The 19,553-nt window shown below is 34.6% G+C and overlaps 1 protein-coding gene across 3 annotated transcripts; it reads left to right on the top strand.

Annotated features, from left to right (window-relative positions):
* Positions 1-2,000: 2,000 nt before the first annotated feature.
* On the top strand, positions 2,001-18,237 carry LOC114193078 (transport/golgi organization-like protein (DUF833)). Of its 3 annotated transcripts, none has more exons than XM_085665461.1 (6): positions 2,001-2,161; positions 2,254-2,437; positions 2,592-2,798; positions 8,342-8,533; positions 8,609-8,797; positions 17,958-18,237. In XM_085665461.1, exons 1-5 carry the CDS (start codon positions 2,079-2,081, stop codon positions 8,762-8,764), a joined length of 822 nt encoding a protein of 273 aa, XP_085521587.1. In that variant the 5' UTR covers positions 2,001-2,078; the 3' UTR covers positions 8,765-8,797; positions 17,958-18,237. The 3 variants fall into 3 exon arrangements, with proteins under 3 accessions (XP_085521587.1, XP_027938575.1, XP_027938574.1); XM_028082774.2 differs by lacking the exon at positions 17,958-18,237 and adding an exon at positions 9,373-9,712; XM_028082773.2 differs by lacking the exon at positions 17,958-18,237 and adding an exon at positions 9,226-9,712.
* Positions 18,238-19,553: the final 1,316 nt, after the last annotated feature.

Below are 19,553 nucleotides of genomic sequence, written 5' to 3'. Positions count from 1 at the left end.
CCTCAAGAACACATGATCACCGACCGCGAATTTCAAAGGTCTTCTCCTACACGCGAGGATTAGAATTATGACGGCTATAGGGACGAGGACATGACGGATAAGTACATCTTTATACTTATCCAATTAATGCGAAGATTTTCCATTAAAACAAAGACGGGTTCAAACAATACCCACGAGACAGGTTTATTTGTCATTTGTATATTTCATCGATAACAACAATTATAATGTATTTTAATATAACGTAAATATGAAGGTGCATCCCTTTTTTTGCCGATAAAAAATATTATACTCACAGAATTACAAACGTGTTCAAGTTTAATTTTCCAACCACGATATCCTAGTAGAGTCACACCGATAATTACGTGTTTAAATTTGATTGCCATATTAATAAATTATGATTAACAATTCACATTACAAAAGAGTTCATTTCATGCTGTCTTTAATTTAACAATTAAAAATTATATAAATAAATAAAGTTGAAATCTATTCTAATCTAATAATTATGATTAACTTATCTTATTTGATGTAATCATTAAGCTTTAAATAGGTCATTAGTGTAGCGACGGAAAGTTTGAATTTCCTAGTCTCACGATTTGCTCTTATCTCGATGACGTGATTTTGTGTTGAACTTTTATGAACCACGGCCTAGGTCCCATGGGTTTGCCCTTTGAAAAACAAAATGAAGTTGACTCAAGGATATCACAAAAACAAAGAAATTATTGACTAAACAATAATATTCAATAGAAATGAAACGTATAAATTATAGTCCAAAAGTAAACAATAATGATAGAACTATTTAAGGTATACATGATATCTTTTTGGTGGTATATTTAGGAATTAAAATCAACCTTGCACCTGACTCTTACCTACCCCGATTTTTTATAAAAAAATACTAAATTCATACCTCACCCTTACAAGAGATCTACATTAACTAAATAAAGGAAATTTACACTACACAAACATATGTAAGTCTCATAATATAAGTTAATTTGTTATTTACTATCAAACTGTTATAAGAATATCTTTGCCTCAAAAAATTCAAGATAAACTGGATTCTAATATCACTTATGAATTTATTTATGAAAATATATATCAAGAAGATATTATATATATATATATATATATATATATATATATTATATGAATTCTAATTACATAAAGATTGACATTATTTTCAATTGAAAACCATGAGAAATTGTATTGGTGGATCTATTATCCTTTTAATGGTTCCAATATTAACTCTTGTATCATTTTTAAGCCATCCTATATAGAGGTGGGACAAAGTGCAAGAAATGAACAACTAACACGATCTCATGTAAGGATGATACTATGAATTTTAAACAAACTTATCGGTTGGTCGCAATGGATAATTAAAGTTGAGTGTGCCTAGTTGAAGCTAGATATGGCCTTATTAAATATGAATTTTGCAATTAAATGGTGTTATTTTATATTCAATGAAAGTTACACAACTTTTAACATGTGATCAGTGTGCAATTGCATCTCCCCACTTGTTATTCCATGTGGCTTTCGCTGTTGGTTTGGTAGCTGAAAATAGACCCGTGTATGATTCTATTGCGCACAAAATGTTAATAAGATAACTTGTACTTTTCTTTTACGATAGTGTTTACTAATTCTCAACCATTAAAATAAATTGAACATATTTTTTTCTAATTATATAAAATTCAATTCAAACTGAACTCACCTAATATTTTATAGTATAAATGAACTTTCATTTCAGTTCAACGTAATTAAAATTTAGTTATTTATTATGTAGTAGTTTTGATGCTTAATTATTATAATGTTTTCTTAAGTTTACTCACGACAATTATATAGTTATTCTTTGAAATCTATAACCGATCCAATTAGTCAAATACTGTGTTTGTTGAAACTAAAGTCTGCCAGTGCACCCGTCTTTCTTCATTTCAAAAGTAGAGAAAAAGGTTGACGTCTTCAATTTGTCAACATCGTTTCCCTCTTATTGCAACTATAAATTAAGCCACTTTTTTTCACTTTATGCTTCTGGTGGGTATAGAAAGTTGTGAAGAGTTGTTCAAAATTCAAAGCCTTTGAATTGAAGAATGTGCATAGCTTTGTTTCTTTGGCAAGCCCACCCTCTCTACCCTTTCCTTCTCCTCAACAACAGAGATGAATATCACAACCGGCAAGTTTTCTACATTTACTGTAAAACTATTGTAAAACTATTGTTATGTATTTAAAATATGTTTTTTTTTTTATTATTATTTTGGTGTTAAGACCTACGAAGGCTATGTCATGGTGGGAAGATAGTGATATAGTTGGAGGAAGAGACGAGATAGGTGGAGGAACATGGTTGGCTTGTTCAAGAGATGGAAGAGTGGCTTTTCTCACCAATGTTTTGGAACTTCGTTCCCTCCCTGAGGCTAAAACCAGAGGAGATCTACCTGCATCATTTCTTAAGGTATATATATACATGTATATTGAGTTTAATCTTAGTTTACTTAATCTTTTTTACCTAATTTTATTTTTTTACGAAATGTTTGCTCTATATTTAATAAATTCATAACTTAGAAGGTAAAGCATAATTTTGGTTTGTTACCATTTGAATATGACAGAGTGGGAAACAACCTAAAGAATTTGCTGAAAGCCTAAAAGGAGAAGGTGATTATTACAATGGATTCAACTTGATTGTGGCTGATATTTCCTCCAAATCAATGATTTACATCACCAACAGACCCAAAGGACAGCCAATTAGAATTGAAGAGGTTTCTTCTGGTCTGCATGTTCTTTCAAATGCCAAACTGGACTCACCCTGGCATAAGGTTATGTACCCTTCAATTCTGTTTAGTATCATAGTTAATTAGCTAACTAACAGTGATTTTAAATTGTTTTACAACATCATCTTGCCATAAGTTGTCTAATGCTGACATATTACAAAGACTACCTATAAGAATTACCTTCTTATAGTTCAAAACTAATATTTCTGTTGGCCTTGGATTGACAAATCAACAATCTAAGTAAAGCAGAAAAGAAATGAGTGAGGATTTGGTGGTCCTTTGTGCAGAAGTTGCAACGGGTGCCACCTAAACTTCCAAGACTAGTGTTATGTTTTCTCTAAAAGGGAAGGTTTGTGCAGAAGCCACTCAACCAGAAGGTAGCAGATCGAGTTGAGAAAAAGGGTCTACAAGAAGGGTTGAAAAAGAATATAAAAAGCAGATCAGTTGGCACATTAGGAAGAGAAGAAGAAGCTATAAGACACAAACTTTGAAAGATAAAGAATCAAGAACTGCTGTTGAAGCCTTAGTGCAACATTATACATATGCAAAACTGGACGATCATCATCTGATCACTATACCGGAAGATTAATTTCCTGAGGTGTGAAGAATCGTTGTCTTTAAGGATTATTAGCAATGTGTTGCTTAAGTCTTCCGAATATAACTGGAACTTTTCAGATAGCATTGAGAACTCAGAACTAGCATGAAAATTATGTTACCCAGCATACAAAATAGGTAGGAGAAGAAGTGTTAGTAAAGGAATGTGTGTTTTTGTCGAAGAGAGGAGATGCATCTATGTCTAGGGAGAGGAGTCTTGTTCTACATCATCACAAGCTCCACGATCCCAACTAGATAAGAAGAAGAAAAGGTGAAGGGGAAGGAGAGGATCCCGAAGATGGACGAGCACGCATGCACCCTAGTGGACTCTTTCGTTCCTAAAGAATAAGAAAAGAAAAAAGAAAGACAATGTTTGTTTGTGTTAGGAATCCAAGTGTGAGTCTAAGTCCCACATTGGCTAGAAATGAGAAAGTAGAGCACTATATAAGAAGAAAGACCCATAAACTCATTGTCTTAAGATTTTGGTTTGAGAGTGGTGTAAATGCCTTATGTGGTTAGCAGTTTATCAATCACAATCATCCCTACAATTCTTGTTGTTATCATTAAAAGTTTAGTTAGAAGCTAAAAATTTTGTACTAGACAAATTTAACTTCGAAGTTTACCCTCTCAATAATACAATATCTAGCACTTTCTTACACACCATAGGAATGAATATAATTGATTTAAAATAAATTTTAGTGCTAACAAAACTAACAAGTGACTTGTTTTACCCATATGATCCTTATTCATGAGATATCCAATCACAAAGGTTGAGTTTCCATCACTTGTTCATTGGCAAGTGGCTTGAGTCTCATTCCCCTTGATGTTTCTAAAATCATGTTTCTCCCTAGAGGTTTTTTAAAGGATGTATTAGATTTTGTTTTGACATAACATAACTAGAAACTGTTCCACTCTTTAACAATTGCTTTATCAGATTGTTTAAATTGTATATGTATATTCTTTCCATTCTAATTTTTGTTTTTAGCTATAGTTATTACTGTTAGAAATAACACACATTTCCTATAATCAAATTTATAGAAACAATATAAATGCGGAATAATCACACACAATATTGATAACGAAGTTCAATCAATTATGCCTATGTGTCCAAGTTGCTGCAGATCTTTTATCTCAAAGAGAAAATTATAAAACAAGTGTCTACAAAACACTCAACTCAACCCAATCAACCTAGAAAAATAAAATATTTTTATTTTCTCTCTCTTATCTCTCTTTTCTCCTTATTGGAATTGCTAAGTAAAATTCTATGTAGAAGTATTTATACATGCATGTATCATTTCTTATCCTCATAATTAGTTTTTGATAATTAAATATTCTATTAATTTATAGGTTTTCATCTTTCCAAGAAAAGAGAATGCACTCCTCATGTATGGTTTGACCAATTCCAACAATCTCCCACTTGAACACTAATTTTAATTTGTCTTCACACTTTGATCAATGCAACAACCTTCCCTTGAATGTTATTCTAGCAGGCCAATTGAAGTTGAGCACAACTCAATTTATCAATGGTTACTACCTTTGTCAACATATTTGTTGGGTTCTTACTTCCTAGAATTTTTCTCAATGTTAGCACCTCATCCTCAAGCAAAGATATAATGAAGTGATAACGAAGACTAATGTGTTTTATTCTAGAATGAAGTGTTGAATTATTTCCTAGATGTATTGCACTCTGACTATCATTATACAAAACACTATGTTGGATAACAAACCTTTAAGCCATATTAATTCTTTACTAGCTTCAGGTGGATCCCGAAGATGGAGGAGTTTGCACGCATCCTTTCGAACTCTTTCATTTTGGAAGAAGGGTAAAAGAGAAAAGAAAGGAACTCTTTACTGAACTGCAAAATTGATGTAAATGATGGAGCATGACCCAAATGAAGGAACAAGTTTTGGTGCCAAATTTTGGAAACCCACTTCGTTAAAGTTGAAGTTGCTTCCTTAGTGATGATATGCTTGGATGCAAAAGCCTGGAATAATGGATGTGTTAGTTTTGAAATGGTTGAAATGTCAAGAAGGGGGGGGGAGGTTGAATTGGCTAGTTAAAAATTTAGGCTATCTTTGAAAGCTAAAAACTACCTTTAATTGAATCAATCCGATCACCAAGTTAGGATGCAAAAGCTACTGGACAGTATACTTTCAGTCGGTCAAAAACAGAGTTAATCGATTGATTTTACTAAACAGATTCTGTTATGGTATAATCAATCGATTGAAACAGAAAAATAGTCGATTGAAATACTGGGAAAAATGTAAAAATGCAAATTCGAGTTTTAAACCAAGAACAATGCACAAGAATGATCAAGACATGTTCTAATTGATTATGTAAATATGCTCAATACTGCAGATGTCATGAAAACATACAAGAACACGAAAAAGATGATTTAAACTCAAGTTCTTTAAACTTTAAATGATTATGCAAGAGAGAAGAGTTAGAGAAAAGATTGGATCACAAGATTTTTATAATGGTTCACTCAAACCTCAGCTACATCCAGTTTGTCAAGGAAACTTGAGCTTGACTTTGCACTATTTCAAAAGATTTACAAAGTATCCACTCTTACACTTTCAAAATAAGTAAAAACCACAAATAAGACTCTTGAATCACACAAGAATCATACTAGCACAGCAAGAACCCTCTTGCAAACATGGAAAACCACCAAGCACACACACAAAGCTTGAGAAAGATTAAACCTCAGTGGTAGCCCAACCCAACCTACCACAAACCACCTTCTTCAAGCTTCAAACACAAGCCAAAAGCTCCAAGAATTGATCTAACATCAATCTTCAATAGCTGCAATTTGAATGATCACGAAAGAGAGAGTTTTCCCAGGTTTCCATAACAATTTTGTGCTAAAAAATGATCAAGTTACCTCTCTTTCAAAAATCACAGCACTTATAGTCAAACTATTACGAAATTCAACAAGTTGATTTCCAAATCAATCGGTTGATTTCACTTGACTTAAGTGAAATCAGTCGATTAAAAAATAAATCAACTGATTGAATAAGTCATAGTTTAAGACTACTACAACCAACCTTTTAACCTGTTGAAAAACCATTCAACAGATTAAAAAAACACAACAAAGACCAAATACATTAAATTAATGCTACAAGGTCTACAATATGAATTACAAACTTCAAATACACTTTCTTAATGATTTATCCATGTGGAGAGCACACATTTCAGGCTTGATCAACATGAATATCATTAAATCCCCTTATCTTCATCAATGTAGGCTTGATTCCAATGGTAATGGCTTCTTTGTAGTTCAAAAAACTTCATCAAATCTTCAAGAGACATACCACCTTGGCTTCACATGCCAACAAGATGAACCATGTCTAGAGAGTGGATTGGGTGTGTTTCTTGAAGGAGGTTGGGCCAACCCTCAAGGAAAATGTCTAGGAGAAGTCAAGAAGATAACCTATCCTAGTGCACTTAGAACAATTGAGAGCTGTAAATTTGGCAGAAATTCTCTATAATATTTCCAAGTTGATTTACAAAGCTTGAGTCACTTCTATTTATAGAATGGAGGAGCTAACCCAAGTGAAAGAAACTATAATAAATTTAAAAAATTGAAAAAGCTTTAAGAACCTTCTTCAATGAGGATGCATGCACCTTTCAAGGTGCCTTGGCCCTCAAGCAATGTACTAAGGATTACTTGAAGCCCAAGCAAGCCTAAAAAGCTCTTTAGTTCGCATGGTCACATAAGAATCAACTTACAAAGCCAAAACTACACACATGTAGGATGCTGCCTAATTTAATAAATTATGTTACTATTTTAATCGATTAAATTGAGGTTGTCACACTAAAACATTGTTTGTCTATTTTAATCAATTATAGTATTTACATAATGGATTAAATTAGAGGATAACACACTAAAATCACCAAAATACAATGCCCAAAGGAAATATAAGCTTGGCCAAAATATAAGGCCAAAAGGAAATACTTATGTACATTTTTACAATGCCAAGAGAAGGAAAAGACAAGCTTAATAAACTATTCTCCATAAGATTATAGTTCTTTAAAGTTCTTCTTTCTCTTCCATTCTCCTAGCCATGGCCCATGTTGCAGCTCCTTGGATGGGTTTTCATCTACGTCGGTATAAGTCAGGTTGGACCAAAGTCAAATTGAGTTGGACCGACTTCATATTTGGTTATGTCACCCTAAGTCTAATTTAACTCTAGTCAACTTGAATCCACTTCAAGCTAAGTCGAGACAGACTCATATCAAGTTAAATTGGATCGAGACCAAGCTCGACCAACTTAAAGAAACTCAAGTTGAAATAGATTAAGCATCATGCCCAAGCCAAACCAATTCAAATATTAATTTATATCTAATTTGGAAAAATATGCAAACTAGATTTAATCTAACTAAAATTTGTTCGAAAAAATTCCAATTTAATTTTATGCATTTAAAATGGATCTAGATCTAATCTATTTTATTAAATTTAAATTAGAATTCTAAAAATCCAGACAATAAAAACTTCTAGTTAGTATCATGCAAGTTATACAATCATAAATATCTAAGCTTATTGTTAGATATTCCACATAATAGATTATATAAAAACTTGTTTATTAAATCATTATCATCAACTCTTCTAATATCTTCCTATCGTTTAGTTTATTTTTAAATAAGCTCCTCAAGTATTTATAAGAAATTGTTTAAAAAAAGGGTTGGTGTACTCAATTTGTTTTTAGAAAAGAAATTTAAAACTAAACTGAGCTAAACATATCATTTTTGAATAAAAAATAGATTTAATTATTTTAAGTTAGATTGTGTGTAATTTGTTCCGTGTAAGTAATTTTTTGTACTTTTAAGAGTATTAAAAGTGAAAATAAAATACTTGAGGATAATGATTTTATATAAAGAAATATAAATAAAATCAAGCAAATATTGTTATTTCATTGAATTGCACAATGAGATTGTTATCTCGTTTGGAGCTTTGATTGAAGCAGAAACCTAAGTTTTGTCTGGCTTTTGACAGGCGCAGCGACTTGAAGTAAGTTTCAAAGAAGAGCTAGCCAAGTATGGGGATGGTGAGATACCAATGAAGGAGGTGCTTCAAAAGCTAATGAAGGACAAAACTAAAGCTGATGAAACTCATCTACCTCACATACGCAATCTTGATTGGGAATTCAATTTGAGTTCCATTTTTGTTGAAGTAGAAACTCCACTGGTAAATCAACAATATCACCCCAAAACATTGAATTCAAAATCATGGGACTTTTCACTTATTTCCCAATATTTGTAGGGTTTGTATGGCACTAGGAGTAGTGCTGCCATAGTCGTGAAATCAAGTGAAGAAGTAAGTTTCTTTGAGGCCTATCTTGAAGAGAGCATATGGAAGGAACATGTCATTGATTTCCACATAGAGAAGATGAAGTTGGCAAAAGGGCATACAAAGTAGCAAGGAATGAAGTTATCAGTTCCAAGAAACCAAGTAATAACGTTTTCTGCCTTTTTTTTTCTCTTGGTTAAACCACCATGATTCATGTTCATATTTTAAGACCATCATTGATCAAGTGCTTCAATTTGTGGATATATCAATGAAATAAACAATAACATTTCTATATCAAAATATTATTCTATCGCTTATTAAATTTTATGTGATGGATACCCCATGTCATATATAGGACAATAAAGTGAAAAATTAGATACATTTGTTTAATCTTTTACGTAATTATTTAATTAGAATTTGTAGACCTTTGGGGTTCAGTTGAAATTGTAAATAAATTAATTAAATTAGTTTAGAATTACAGAGATGGTTTAGTAAGAATAGTCAGCTATTATTTGAATATACATTTTTTTAAGTTCTTTTAATATATATTGAGAATGTGTATTAAAGCTTTTTCTTTCTTGTTTTCACAGCTCTTTGCATCAGAGTTTATTTTTCTTTGTTTTAGTTTTTCCTTCCTAAGCCTTTGGTTGAGAATCGCTTCCTGCACCTCGTCAATTTCTATTTGCACCTCATCAATTACTATTTGCAAGCTTTGTGTGTTGTTGTGTGTTTCCCAGCAAGCTTTGTTGGAGATGCTAGTGGTGTTGGTGATTTGCGTAATTGAGGCAACTTGTGGTGAGGTGCTGGAAAATGTTTTTCATGGTGCATAGTGGGTAAAATGGTGAAGGTAAATTTTTCGCAAGTAAAAATCCAGAAATAAGCTTCTGGAAAATGTGATCAGGTATAGGTGTGAGAAGTGGTAAATGATTTTCTGAATTCTTCCTTCCGGAAATGTAAAATATCATTCCGAAAATATTAATTCGGGAGATGTTTAGGTGACCATACATAACACTTCTGGAAAATAAATTCCGTATTGTATTATTGAGTTCTATTACAAAATAATAGTTCCGGAATGAATATGCTGTGGGTTGCGAAAGCAAAATCTGAATGTTTTCCGAAAAGGCAATTTTGGAAGTGTGCGAAATGTTCATGTGCTTCCCCTTTAAAGTTAAAAGCCACTTCGTTTTCTTTTATTTTTTGGTACTTTGGAAAACTAAGGAAGGTTCAATTTCTTCTCGTAAAGTATGTTGTATTATTAGGGTGTATAACTACACACACCAAATAACCAGTAGAAATAGCTTTGGTTCACTAACAAAGGAAGAAACATTTTTGGAAAAAATTTCAAAAATCATTTTATTAATAGAGAAATAAAATAAACACAAGAAAATATATAGACAATTCTTCCATGTCCTTTGACCTCGAGTAAACCTACTCAAAAGCAATAATTTAACCCAAACTTCACACAAAGCCTCTTATTATAAGAGTATAAGAAATAAGAAAGAAGAGTCAAATACAAACTTGAAGTTTCTTTGACTCAGGACATGATGGACTTAGAGTTCATTATATAGTCACTAACACCTACCCCTCGGTTATCCTAAGCGATGTGGGACTTTTCAAGACATGTTATTTTTATCTGCCCAACATTCTTCACCCTAATTAAAATAAACACATCTTCATTGCCTACATCAACGATCATACTCCACTATAAGAAGTATCATTTGGAATCAAGTCATCCCAAGAATTTGCACTTGGGATCAAACTATCCCAAGAATTTCCATTTGGAATCAAACCATCCAAAGAATTTCCACTTGGAATCAAACTATCCCAAGAATTTCCATTTGGAATTAAACGACTAGAAGAATTTTCACTTGGAATCAAACAATCCCAAGAATTTCCACTTGGAATCAAACCATCATAAGAATTTCCACTCTGAATAGTCACCCCAAGAATTTCCATGCACCCTGCATCAAACGCCAGCAAAACACAAAGCAAGCCTAGATCCCAAAATCAGATCTACCGCTACAAAACCTCATCCTTTTCCATGGCAATGCGGTTATGCCATGAGGATATTTATCGCATTTTTTCACAAAAGATCATCGTCTCCCATAATAAGAGAGACATTTTTAGTCAAATCTGAATCATTTTTTTGTGATGTATCTCCACCTCGACAATATTTCCCTCACATGCTCAGGCTTTCCACATTGCCAACATACCACATTCATTTTGTGGTTTTTGTTCCCATGTGTCCCAATTCTAACAACCATCATTGAGGTTGTTGTCATGTTTTCATTACTTTTCATCCTCCTCTCTTCAGAAAGGATCTTACTAGCAATTTCATCAAAACTCAATGTTTCCTTGCCATACATAGAGACAAGTTTGATAAGCTCATAGAAGGACTGAAGAGACCAAATGAGTCTTAGAGATATATCTTCTTCCTCAACCTTAACTCCAATTGCCTCTAATTCACAGATAATTTCATTAAGATTACTAAGGTGATCAAAGACTTTCATATCATCACCCATACGTAGGTTATGAAACTTTTCCTTCAATAACAATCGATTTGATATGCCCTTTGCTTGATATAAGCCTTCCAGACTCTCCCAAAGTTCCTTTGTCGTTGACATTTTTTTGCACATTTGTAAGAACATTCTTAGCCAAACACAGACGAATTGCATTAGCAGCTCTCAAATCGAACTCTTCCCATTCTTCTTCCTTCATGTCAGAAGGTTTTCCTTTTAACACCATGTGTAATCCATATTGAATCAACACATCTTTGACTTGAGTTTGACACAAGCCAAAATTCATCCTTCCATCAAATTTCTCTATGTCACATTTGATCGCACTTGCAAAAGCCATTGCAATATGAGTAACCAAGGATGATTCTCCAACAACAAGGAATTAATCTTTTCTAATGTGGAATATCAGACTAAGCTGCAACCATAGAGCATACTAATAAAAAATCCTACCTGTAAGACCCGAGAAATTTAAATAATTAAATAATAATTATTTAATAAATGCAAGTAGTATAAGCCTTTATGGCATTTAATGTTAATTGTTGTGATGTGGAAAAGTACTAGCTCAAGTGGTTGAGAGTACTTTATTGTGTGAAAGGACTTGGGTTCGAGTCCTATGTATGTTAATTGTATGTTGTTTAATTGGTGCATATTTTTTATGTTATATACTGAATGAGAATAATGATAATGTAATCCTACAATTATAAGAATTATCATGAAATATGAAGTGGTTGTGCATTGGCTTTTTGATTCCATGATTATGTGTTCAAACCTTGTTGAGAACTAAATTGACTTATTTATTTTTGCTAATATAATTGTGGTATGGATGTGAAAGGGTGGGAAAATCCTAGATGCAATGGGCCACCAAGGGAGGTGGGAAAAATAACATAATGGTCTATGAAAGGTAATTATAGACATTAAAAGGTCATTTTTTGTTTTTTTTTTTTTGCCATTTACCATAATTAGGGACCATATAAAAGGGGAAAATTAAGGTAACTAGGAGGGTTTTTGAAGTCTGAAACCTAAAGGGAAAGGAGAGCACGAACTTTGAGTGAAAAGAGAGTCAGAGGGAATCAAGAGAGCGAATTTGGGAGAGCACTAAGGGAATCCAAATTGGGGCAAGAAGGACTATCAACCTTCTCTTCGTTTAAGTAGAGGAAAACCAGGTTAGTGGAGCTGTTTTTCTTTTATGCTTAATTGGTGAAAAATTGCATGGTATATGGTATGTAATGAATGATTAAACTCTATTATTGAATTTTTTGTGTATTGAGGTTGGAGTTTTGTTGTTCTTGCATGTTGTTTAAGCAAACCCTTAAGTTTTGTATGAATAAGATAAGGGTTTCTGCAATGCATGATTGGGTATGGTTTAAGCTCACGTTTTGGGAGTCTAATTGAGTTTATAACCTGTTTTTGCGAATGACTTGTCAAAATAGACTATTGGTAATGTTGGAATGGAAACTTTGGGCAATGTTTTGGTGTGCGTACATGAACAGGGGAGAACTTCTCCTATTCTCGCTCAAGCGAGCAAGGCTCGCCTAGGCGAAAATAGCAGAAACTCAAACCCTGTTTTTGTTCGAGCATCTCGCTTAGGCGAGAGCATCTTGCCTAAGTGAGAAATCGAGAGGTTATGAAGTTTTGCTCAAGAGTCTCACCCAGGTGAGGGGCCCATGGATTGGGCGACAGAGCATCTCGCTCAGGCGAGGAGTCCTCGCCTCAGCGAGAAATCGTGAAAAGTTTGGTGTTCTGCTAGACTCGTCGCCTAAGCGAGGGTTTTGGTTTTAGGCGAATGGTGATCTCGCCAAAGCGAGAAGAGGCTCGCTTAAGCGAGACTTCGCAATGAGCCATGGAGCACGCTCGCTCAGCTGAGAAAGCTTAGCTTAAGCGAGACAGGTCTGGTCACTCAACCTAAGGCTTTTAGCCCAAGCGAATGTAGTGCAGTTTGTGTGCGTTGTTTGTACGCATTGATGCAGACGTGGATCAGGAGATGTTGTGCCATAAACGGGTAGGTTCATGGATGGTAGTTAACATGTGATGGTATGAGCAGGGAGGTTCATACTCAGTTACTCTCATGTGGGGATACGAGCGAGGTAGGTTCGTATGTTCCGTGCTCACATCTAAGAGATGTTGCGTGCGGGGAGGTATTTAGCTGGTGGATCACATGTGTTGGACTACAGGCGGGTAGGTCCGTAGAGTAGGACTACAAGCGAGGAGGTTTATAGAGGCAGGACCACGAGCGGGCAGGTTCATGCGAGTATCATAAATCTTGAGTCAATAGCTAACTATGTTGTGTGATTTGAAGGTTGAAAAGCCTTGTGGTATTGAGGACTTGGCCAAGGTCTAACTATAATAATATAACTGGGTGTATTTATATTATTTAATTGATGTGTTTTCTTTTATTATTAAGCTCAGCCTTTCTGTTTGTTTTTGGCGATGCTCGTGTAATTCTTTACACGGGAGTAGTTGATGATAGAGGTGATGCTGCTAACGCATGAGACTGAGAGAGGGACTAGCTTGGGTTGAGCTAGGAATTTATTATGTTGCTGCTACTTTACTGGATTTTGGAAAAATTGTAATAATCTTATTTACTATTATTAAATAGTTTTAGCGCGTTTAATGATATTTTGAATTTTTCCGCGTTTGGGAATAATAAAAGATTTGATGTTTGATGTTCTTTTCTTAATTCTTTATTTTAAATAAGTAATATGTAGTAGGGATGTTACACTACCGAACCTGGAATTAATCTTTTCTGATGTGGAAGATCAGACTATGCCGCAACCAGAGAGCATACTAAGAAAAAATCCTTACCAAACCATAGCTCTGATACCAATTGTTAGGATCGAGCGTTTACCACTAGACCAAAAGGTATAGCCATTAATTAGGGCATAACTCTTTTTACTTAAGAGTGTAACAGCCCAAGCGTCACAATTCGATTGTGACCCGACCCACTTGACCTATGCCATGGGACAATTGATGTCACTTGCAATCGGATCGTGGTGCTTGGGCTATTACACTCTTAAGTAAAAAAGAGTTGCGCCCTGACTAATGGCTATAATTTTTGATCTAATGGTAAGCGCTCGATCCTAACAATTGGTATTAGAGCCAAGATCACGAGTTTGATTCCTAGTGGGCAATTGTTAAGGGAAAGATGTTGCGGGTTGCACAATTGTCCCGTGGCGAAGGCCAAGTGGGTTAAGTCACAATCCAAGTAGGATTCCTAGTAGGAAAATTGCTGAATGGGAGATTTTTGCAGGTGGCATCAATTGTCCTGTGGCAGAGGCCAAGTGGGCTGGGTCACAATCGAATCATGGTGCTTGGGCTGTTACACTCTTAAGTAAAAAGAGTTGCGCCTTGACTAATGGCTATAACTTTTGGAATAGTGGTAAGCGCTCAATCCTAACAAACAGAAACATAGGAGAAGTTGCTAAAGTTGAATATTTCAAATAAGAAATAGCTTTTCTAAATTTCTCATTTGGTTGAAGGACTTCATTTTAGAGTTTTTACCAAAGTTTTTTTTTGTCAACAAAGACTATAAATCCATATACAAGAGACAAATTTAAGGTACCTTAACCCATATACATAAGATCAAGATTTTACATTGATTGTTGGGAAACCCAAATCAACCTAAAAGTCTATACAACAAAAACGTTTGGGACCAAACAAAGAAATTTTCGTATCCCAAGTGCAACTATGTTCAGGGTGCAGTTCCAAAACTTTTCACATGGAAGACATTATCTATTTATTTTGTGAACTTTCTCTATTCAAATTGATATTAATACTAATTCCCAAGCCTTCCAAATAGTTATTCAAACTACTTAACTCTTTCTTTTATATGAACCATGTGCATAGCCCAATAAATATATTCTATGTAATCAAGGCTGTTTAGGTCAATTTTATCCTTATTTTAAGGTTGATATGTTATGAAATGAGGAAAAAAAAAATTTCACTAATTCTTATGTTCCTCTTCAATCATATCTTAGTATAGTTGTAACAAAACATGACATCAGTGCTTTTGTTGCTTTCTCCATGCCTCCCAAACCCCATTCCAAAGGGCTAGATGCCATTCAAGATCGTTTGTCTACTATGCAAACACACATGGAACTAAAAAATTAGTTCCTGCAATCATCATTCACCCTTCTTAATAACCAGATATCATTTTTACCTACCCATAGTACTACACCCACAAGTTCCCCTTACCATATTTCATCATTACACTCCATAAATAATTACCAACAAAACTCCCCAGGCTCCACAACTACATCCATACATTTTATTCCTAAATCCTTCAAAGATCATTTCCAGACTGCCACCACCATGATTACACAACCTCTTAACTTTCAACATCGACCTCCACCACTTATTAGATCCCCATAACCTTAGAGAAATGCCTCTTTATGGTGGCATTCCACATGAAAAGGGAAGCCCTTGGTTAGTTCAAATGAATGTACCACAACAACCTCCTAAATGATTGACAATCCTTCACTCGGTCCCTATAACTATATTTTGGACCCTCCTCATACACAAACCACCATGAAAAACTCTTGAAGTTACAACAAAATGGGTATGTCTCATATTACCAATTTCGCTTTGAGAAACTATGCAATTGCATTATTGATTTATCTCTAAAATAATATTCAATTGTTTCATTTCAGGCCTTCAACTTGAAATTAGAAGGGACCTTACAATCCTCCACTCATACTCCATTTCCCAAGCAATCGACTTAGCAAAATTAACTAAGGATAAGATATAAGATTTGAAGCCTAAACATCCTCGACCACCTACCCATCATCCCACCCATAACCCCATTGTTAAACAACCTCCAAACACTTTTGGTCGTTATCCTTAACATCATCCAATAACCCATTCTCTACCAATAAAAACATAGTTGAACATAATGTTCAATCTTGGGTATTGCAAAAAATGGAAAAATCTCCCTCAAAGGAACATTAGGGATAAAGTGTGGTTCTCGTGGAAGATCGTTTCTAACAAAAAAAGTGTGATTTCAACAACTTTCTTCATTTTCACTTTGGAGCTGTGAAAAAGATCCGCATAATGTGGCTTGCGTCTCCAAGATCTTTTCCACTGAAGTCATGAGCCTACACTATGATCGTTGTTGGAACGTTGGGTTGCTACAAATTTTTTTACGTGAGGTACCCATCCTCCACCTGTAAATAAACGCCCATACTCACCTCTGAAAGATACATACTTACACATCTTTACTCATCTCCTCTACACTTCTTTTCTCTCTTTTTTTCCTCTTCTATTATCCTAGGTATATTTACTCTTTAAAAGAATTTATCTTGCTAGATTTTGAACTCCTCAGAAACTCTGAAAAGTTCTTGTTATATTTAGGGGACTTGCACACCACAAATAAGTTCTTAAGATAGTGATCATACATGCCTCAATGATCAAGTTTTGTTCATGTTTTCATTAGTAGTTACAACAATTGTTTCTCTCCCTCAGAAGTTCATCCATACCCTTTTACCAGTATCACCACCAACAACAATACCTTAAACACATGTGGCTTCCCATCATTAAATCAAGAATTCTAGAATGCTCATTTCAAAAATATATCCCCAAAAGCATTTTTCGATTATATATTTTGAATTTACTATTCTGGTATACAAACTTAAGTCCTACCCCTAGGGTTGGCGACAAGTTGGACATAAATGTTACGTACTTGCAACAAAAAATTCAACCTAATACTCGTCTTGTTACCCATTGGATATTTGTTTAAAAAAATATTTGCGAGTTTTAGAAAACCTAAGGATATCTATGAATACATGCAGATATTTTAAAAAATAATAATTTATAGATTTTTAAAATGAATTCTAAATAAAATTAAAAAAAATATAATGTAAATTAAAATAAATATAAATTAAATTTTAATTTTAATTAAATTTAACCTAATAAAATATTAATTTAATTTAATTTTAATTAAATTGAATCTGTTAAAATATAAATTAAATTTATGAAATTATATGTTACCCATTATCCGTATGTACCCAATTGAAGTATTTATTTACTATCCGTAATAGATTTTATCTAGGATACCTATAGTCATAGATATTTTTGGCATCCCGACCTACACCTCCGCAATCCCGAATTCTCATTCTGATGAATTTTTCATATTACTTGTTTCTAAAACCACTACAACACTTTATTCGGACCGGTCCGCAAAATGCACAGTCGTTCACTTTCTCTCCACTGCTCCCAATAGTGGCCAAAGTCACTATAAAGGTGGTTGAAGGTTGTTACTTCCTAGACATGCACACATATTATTTTTTATTTATCACGAGCATTTTGTAGGTTCAAATTCAATTCTGATTTTTGCCTCTTTTAGAGAAGATATGGGCGAAAAAGAGAAAAAAAACATTGAAAAATGTTAAGAAATGTAAAAATGATAAATTTGTGAAGTAAAGGCTTGTTTTCACATTTTTTGGACTGGTAATGTGTGGTAAATCAAACTTAAGTGCCTTTTGGAGCTGTTTTGGTCCTAATTCAATTAACAATGACTAAGGTGACTTATTTCCCTTGTTTTAGGTCTAAAGTGAAGGATAAAACAAGCTCCCTTGTTGTGATTTCAATATGTTTTTGTTATTTTAAATTTGTTACTCTAGTCTAGTGCCATTCTTAGGATCTTTTTGTTGTGCTAGCTTTGTTAAGTGCTTTTAATTTCTTGCTTGTCCATTATTGGTTACTTTTTCCATCTTGTACCATTAAACTCTCTTTGGTTTAGATTTCATTGTGTTTGCACCTTTTCTTGCTTTATAACTTGGCTACTTTTTTGTGTGGTGTGGATTATGGTGTAGGAGAACTCTACTACGGTTCACCATTCTTGGAGGTAACATCTTGGAGGGTGGAGAATTCATTTGAAGCTCAAACCTAAGAGGCTTTCAAAGGAACTATCCTCTTGTTGTCCAAAGTGAGGAAAGTAGAAAAAGAGTTCAAACACCAAGAAAAATAAGAGTATGGTCTCGAAAACTTAGCCATAAATGGCTTGTAATTCTAGCATTTTCTTTGTTCAATTCCTTTCTTGTAACTTGGCCTAATTAGGTGTCTTGGGGGAGCCTTTAGTGTTAATCCCATCTCCTAATTACAACCTACTTTCCATAGTAAATCATTGTTAGTTAGTGAGAGTTGTAATATCACGGTCGGATATTACTAATTTAAATAAATAAAGTAAAATAATATTAAATATGCCATTGTTTTTCAAAGTTCTTTCCTAAAACGCGAAAAAATTAAAACCTTGATAAAATGTCTCGAAATTCAAAACCATAAATTAAACTTCAAGTTTACAAAGTTCAAAACTGATCAACTAAATGTTTACAAAATAGTCAAGTATAGTCTATAAAGCTTCCTAAGCTAGTCCCTCTCCATCTCTAAGCGTCACCAGCTCCACCTGAAACAACGTCTGCTCCCGTGTAACGAATTACACAATCATCGCCAAACACACACAGAAAGGATAAGCTCATGTAACAATATAAACGTATAATTTAATACATAGAAGTTCACCCCAAATTACTTTATTTCAGCCAATGCTTAACCCATAAACCTTATTGCCCTAAGGTTTCCAACCCACAATTTCTTGACCATGGACCCAGGATATATATGCTTCCATGAACTTGCCCGCTCGTGGTCCTGCCTCTACGAACCTCCCCGCTCGTAGTCCAACTCTACGGACCTCCCCGCCCATAGTCCAACACACGTGATCTAACAACTACGAACCTCCCCGCTCGCAGTAGCCCTCAAGTGTGAGCACGAAACATACGAACCTACCTACTCGTATCCTCACACGAGAGCATCATAATATGAACCTCTCTGCTCATATTATCATGTGTTCACCACCAGCCATGAACCTACCCGCTCATGACACAGTCAAGCATCTCCTGGTCCAAGTCCACATCTCAACACATTAAAACGAAATTAAGAAAAACACATTGCCTTATACAAGATACACACTCAAGCTGGTCTTAGGGATTCTAGTGCTTCCACGAACCTTCCTGCTTGTGGTCCAACTCTACGAACCTCTGCGCTCGTAGTCCAACTCTACGGACCTCCCTACCCGTAGTCTAACATGCGTGATCCATCCAGCTACGAACCTCCCCGCTCGCAGCAACTCTCAAGTGTGAGCATAGAACATGCTTCCCTCCCCGCTTGTATCCTCACACGAGAGTATCATTAATATGAACCTCCCTGCTCATATTAATCACGTGTTCCAACACCAATCACGAACCTACCCGATAGTGATACGGTCAAGCATATTCCATACCAAACCCAACACAACAAGCCATGCAAAATGCATCATAAACGCACCTTGCCACTTGCACTATCGCCTAACTTAAGCACCACCAGGCGAAATGACAGTGCAGACCGCTTGGCGATTCCACAACACTGTCAGGCGCCAC

This window comes from Vigna unguiculata, chromosome 8, assembly GCF_037176805.1.
Source record: "Vigna unguiculata cultivar grain cowpea cultivar isolate G323 ecotype 2 chromosome 8, ASM3717680v1, whole genome shotgun sequence".
NCBI lineage: Eukaryota > Viridiplantae > Streptophyta > Magnoliopsida > Fabales > Fabaceae > Vigna > Vigna unguiculata.
This window is presented reverse-complemented; position numbering and strand designations above follow the sequence as displayed.

Excerpts from the sequence above, each read along its gene's own strand:
- LOC114193078 (XM_085665461.1), top strand. The coding sequence starts at position 2,079 with ATGTGCATAGCTTTGTTTCTTTGGCAAGCCCACCCTCTCTACCCTTTC. Across the intron at positions 2,438-2,591 it reads TACCTGCATCATTTCTTAAG|AGTGGGAAACAACCTAAAGA; the intron begins GTATATATATAC and ends TGAATATGACAG. Across the intron at positions 8,534-8,608 it reads TTGAAGTAGAAACTCCACTG|GGTTTGTATGGCACTAGGAG; the intron begins GTAAATCAACAA and ends CAATATTTGTAG.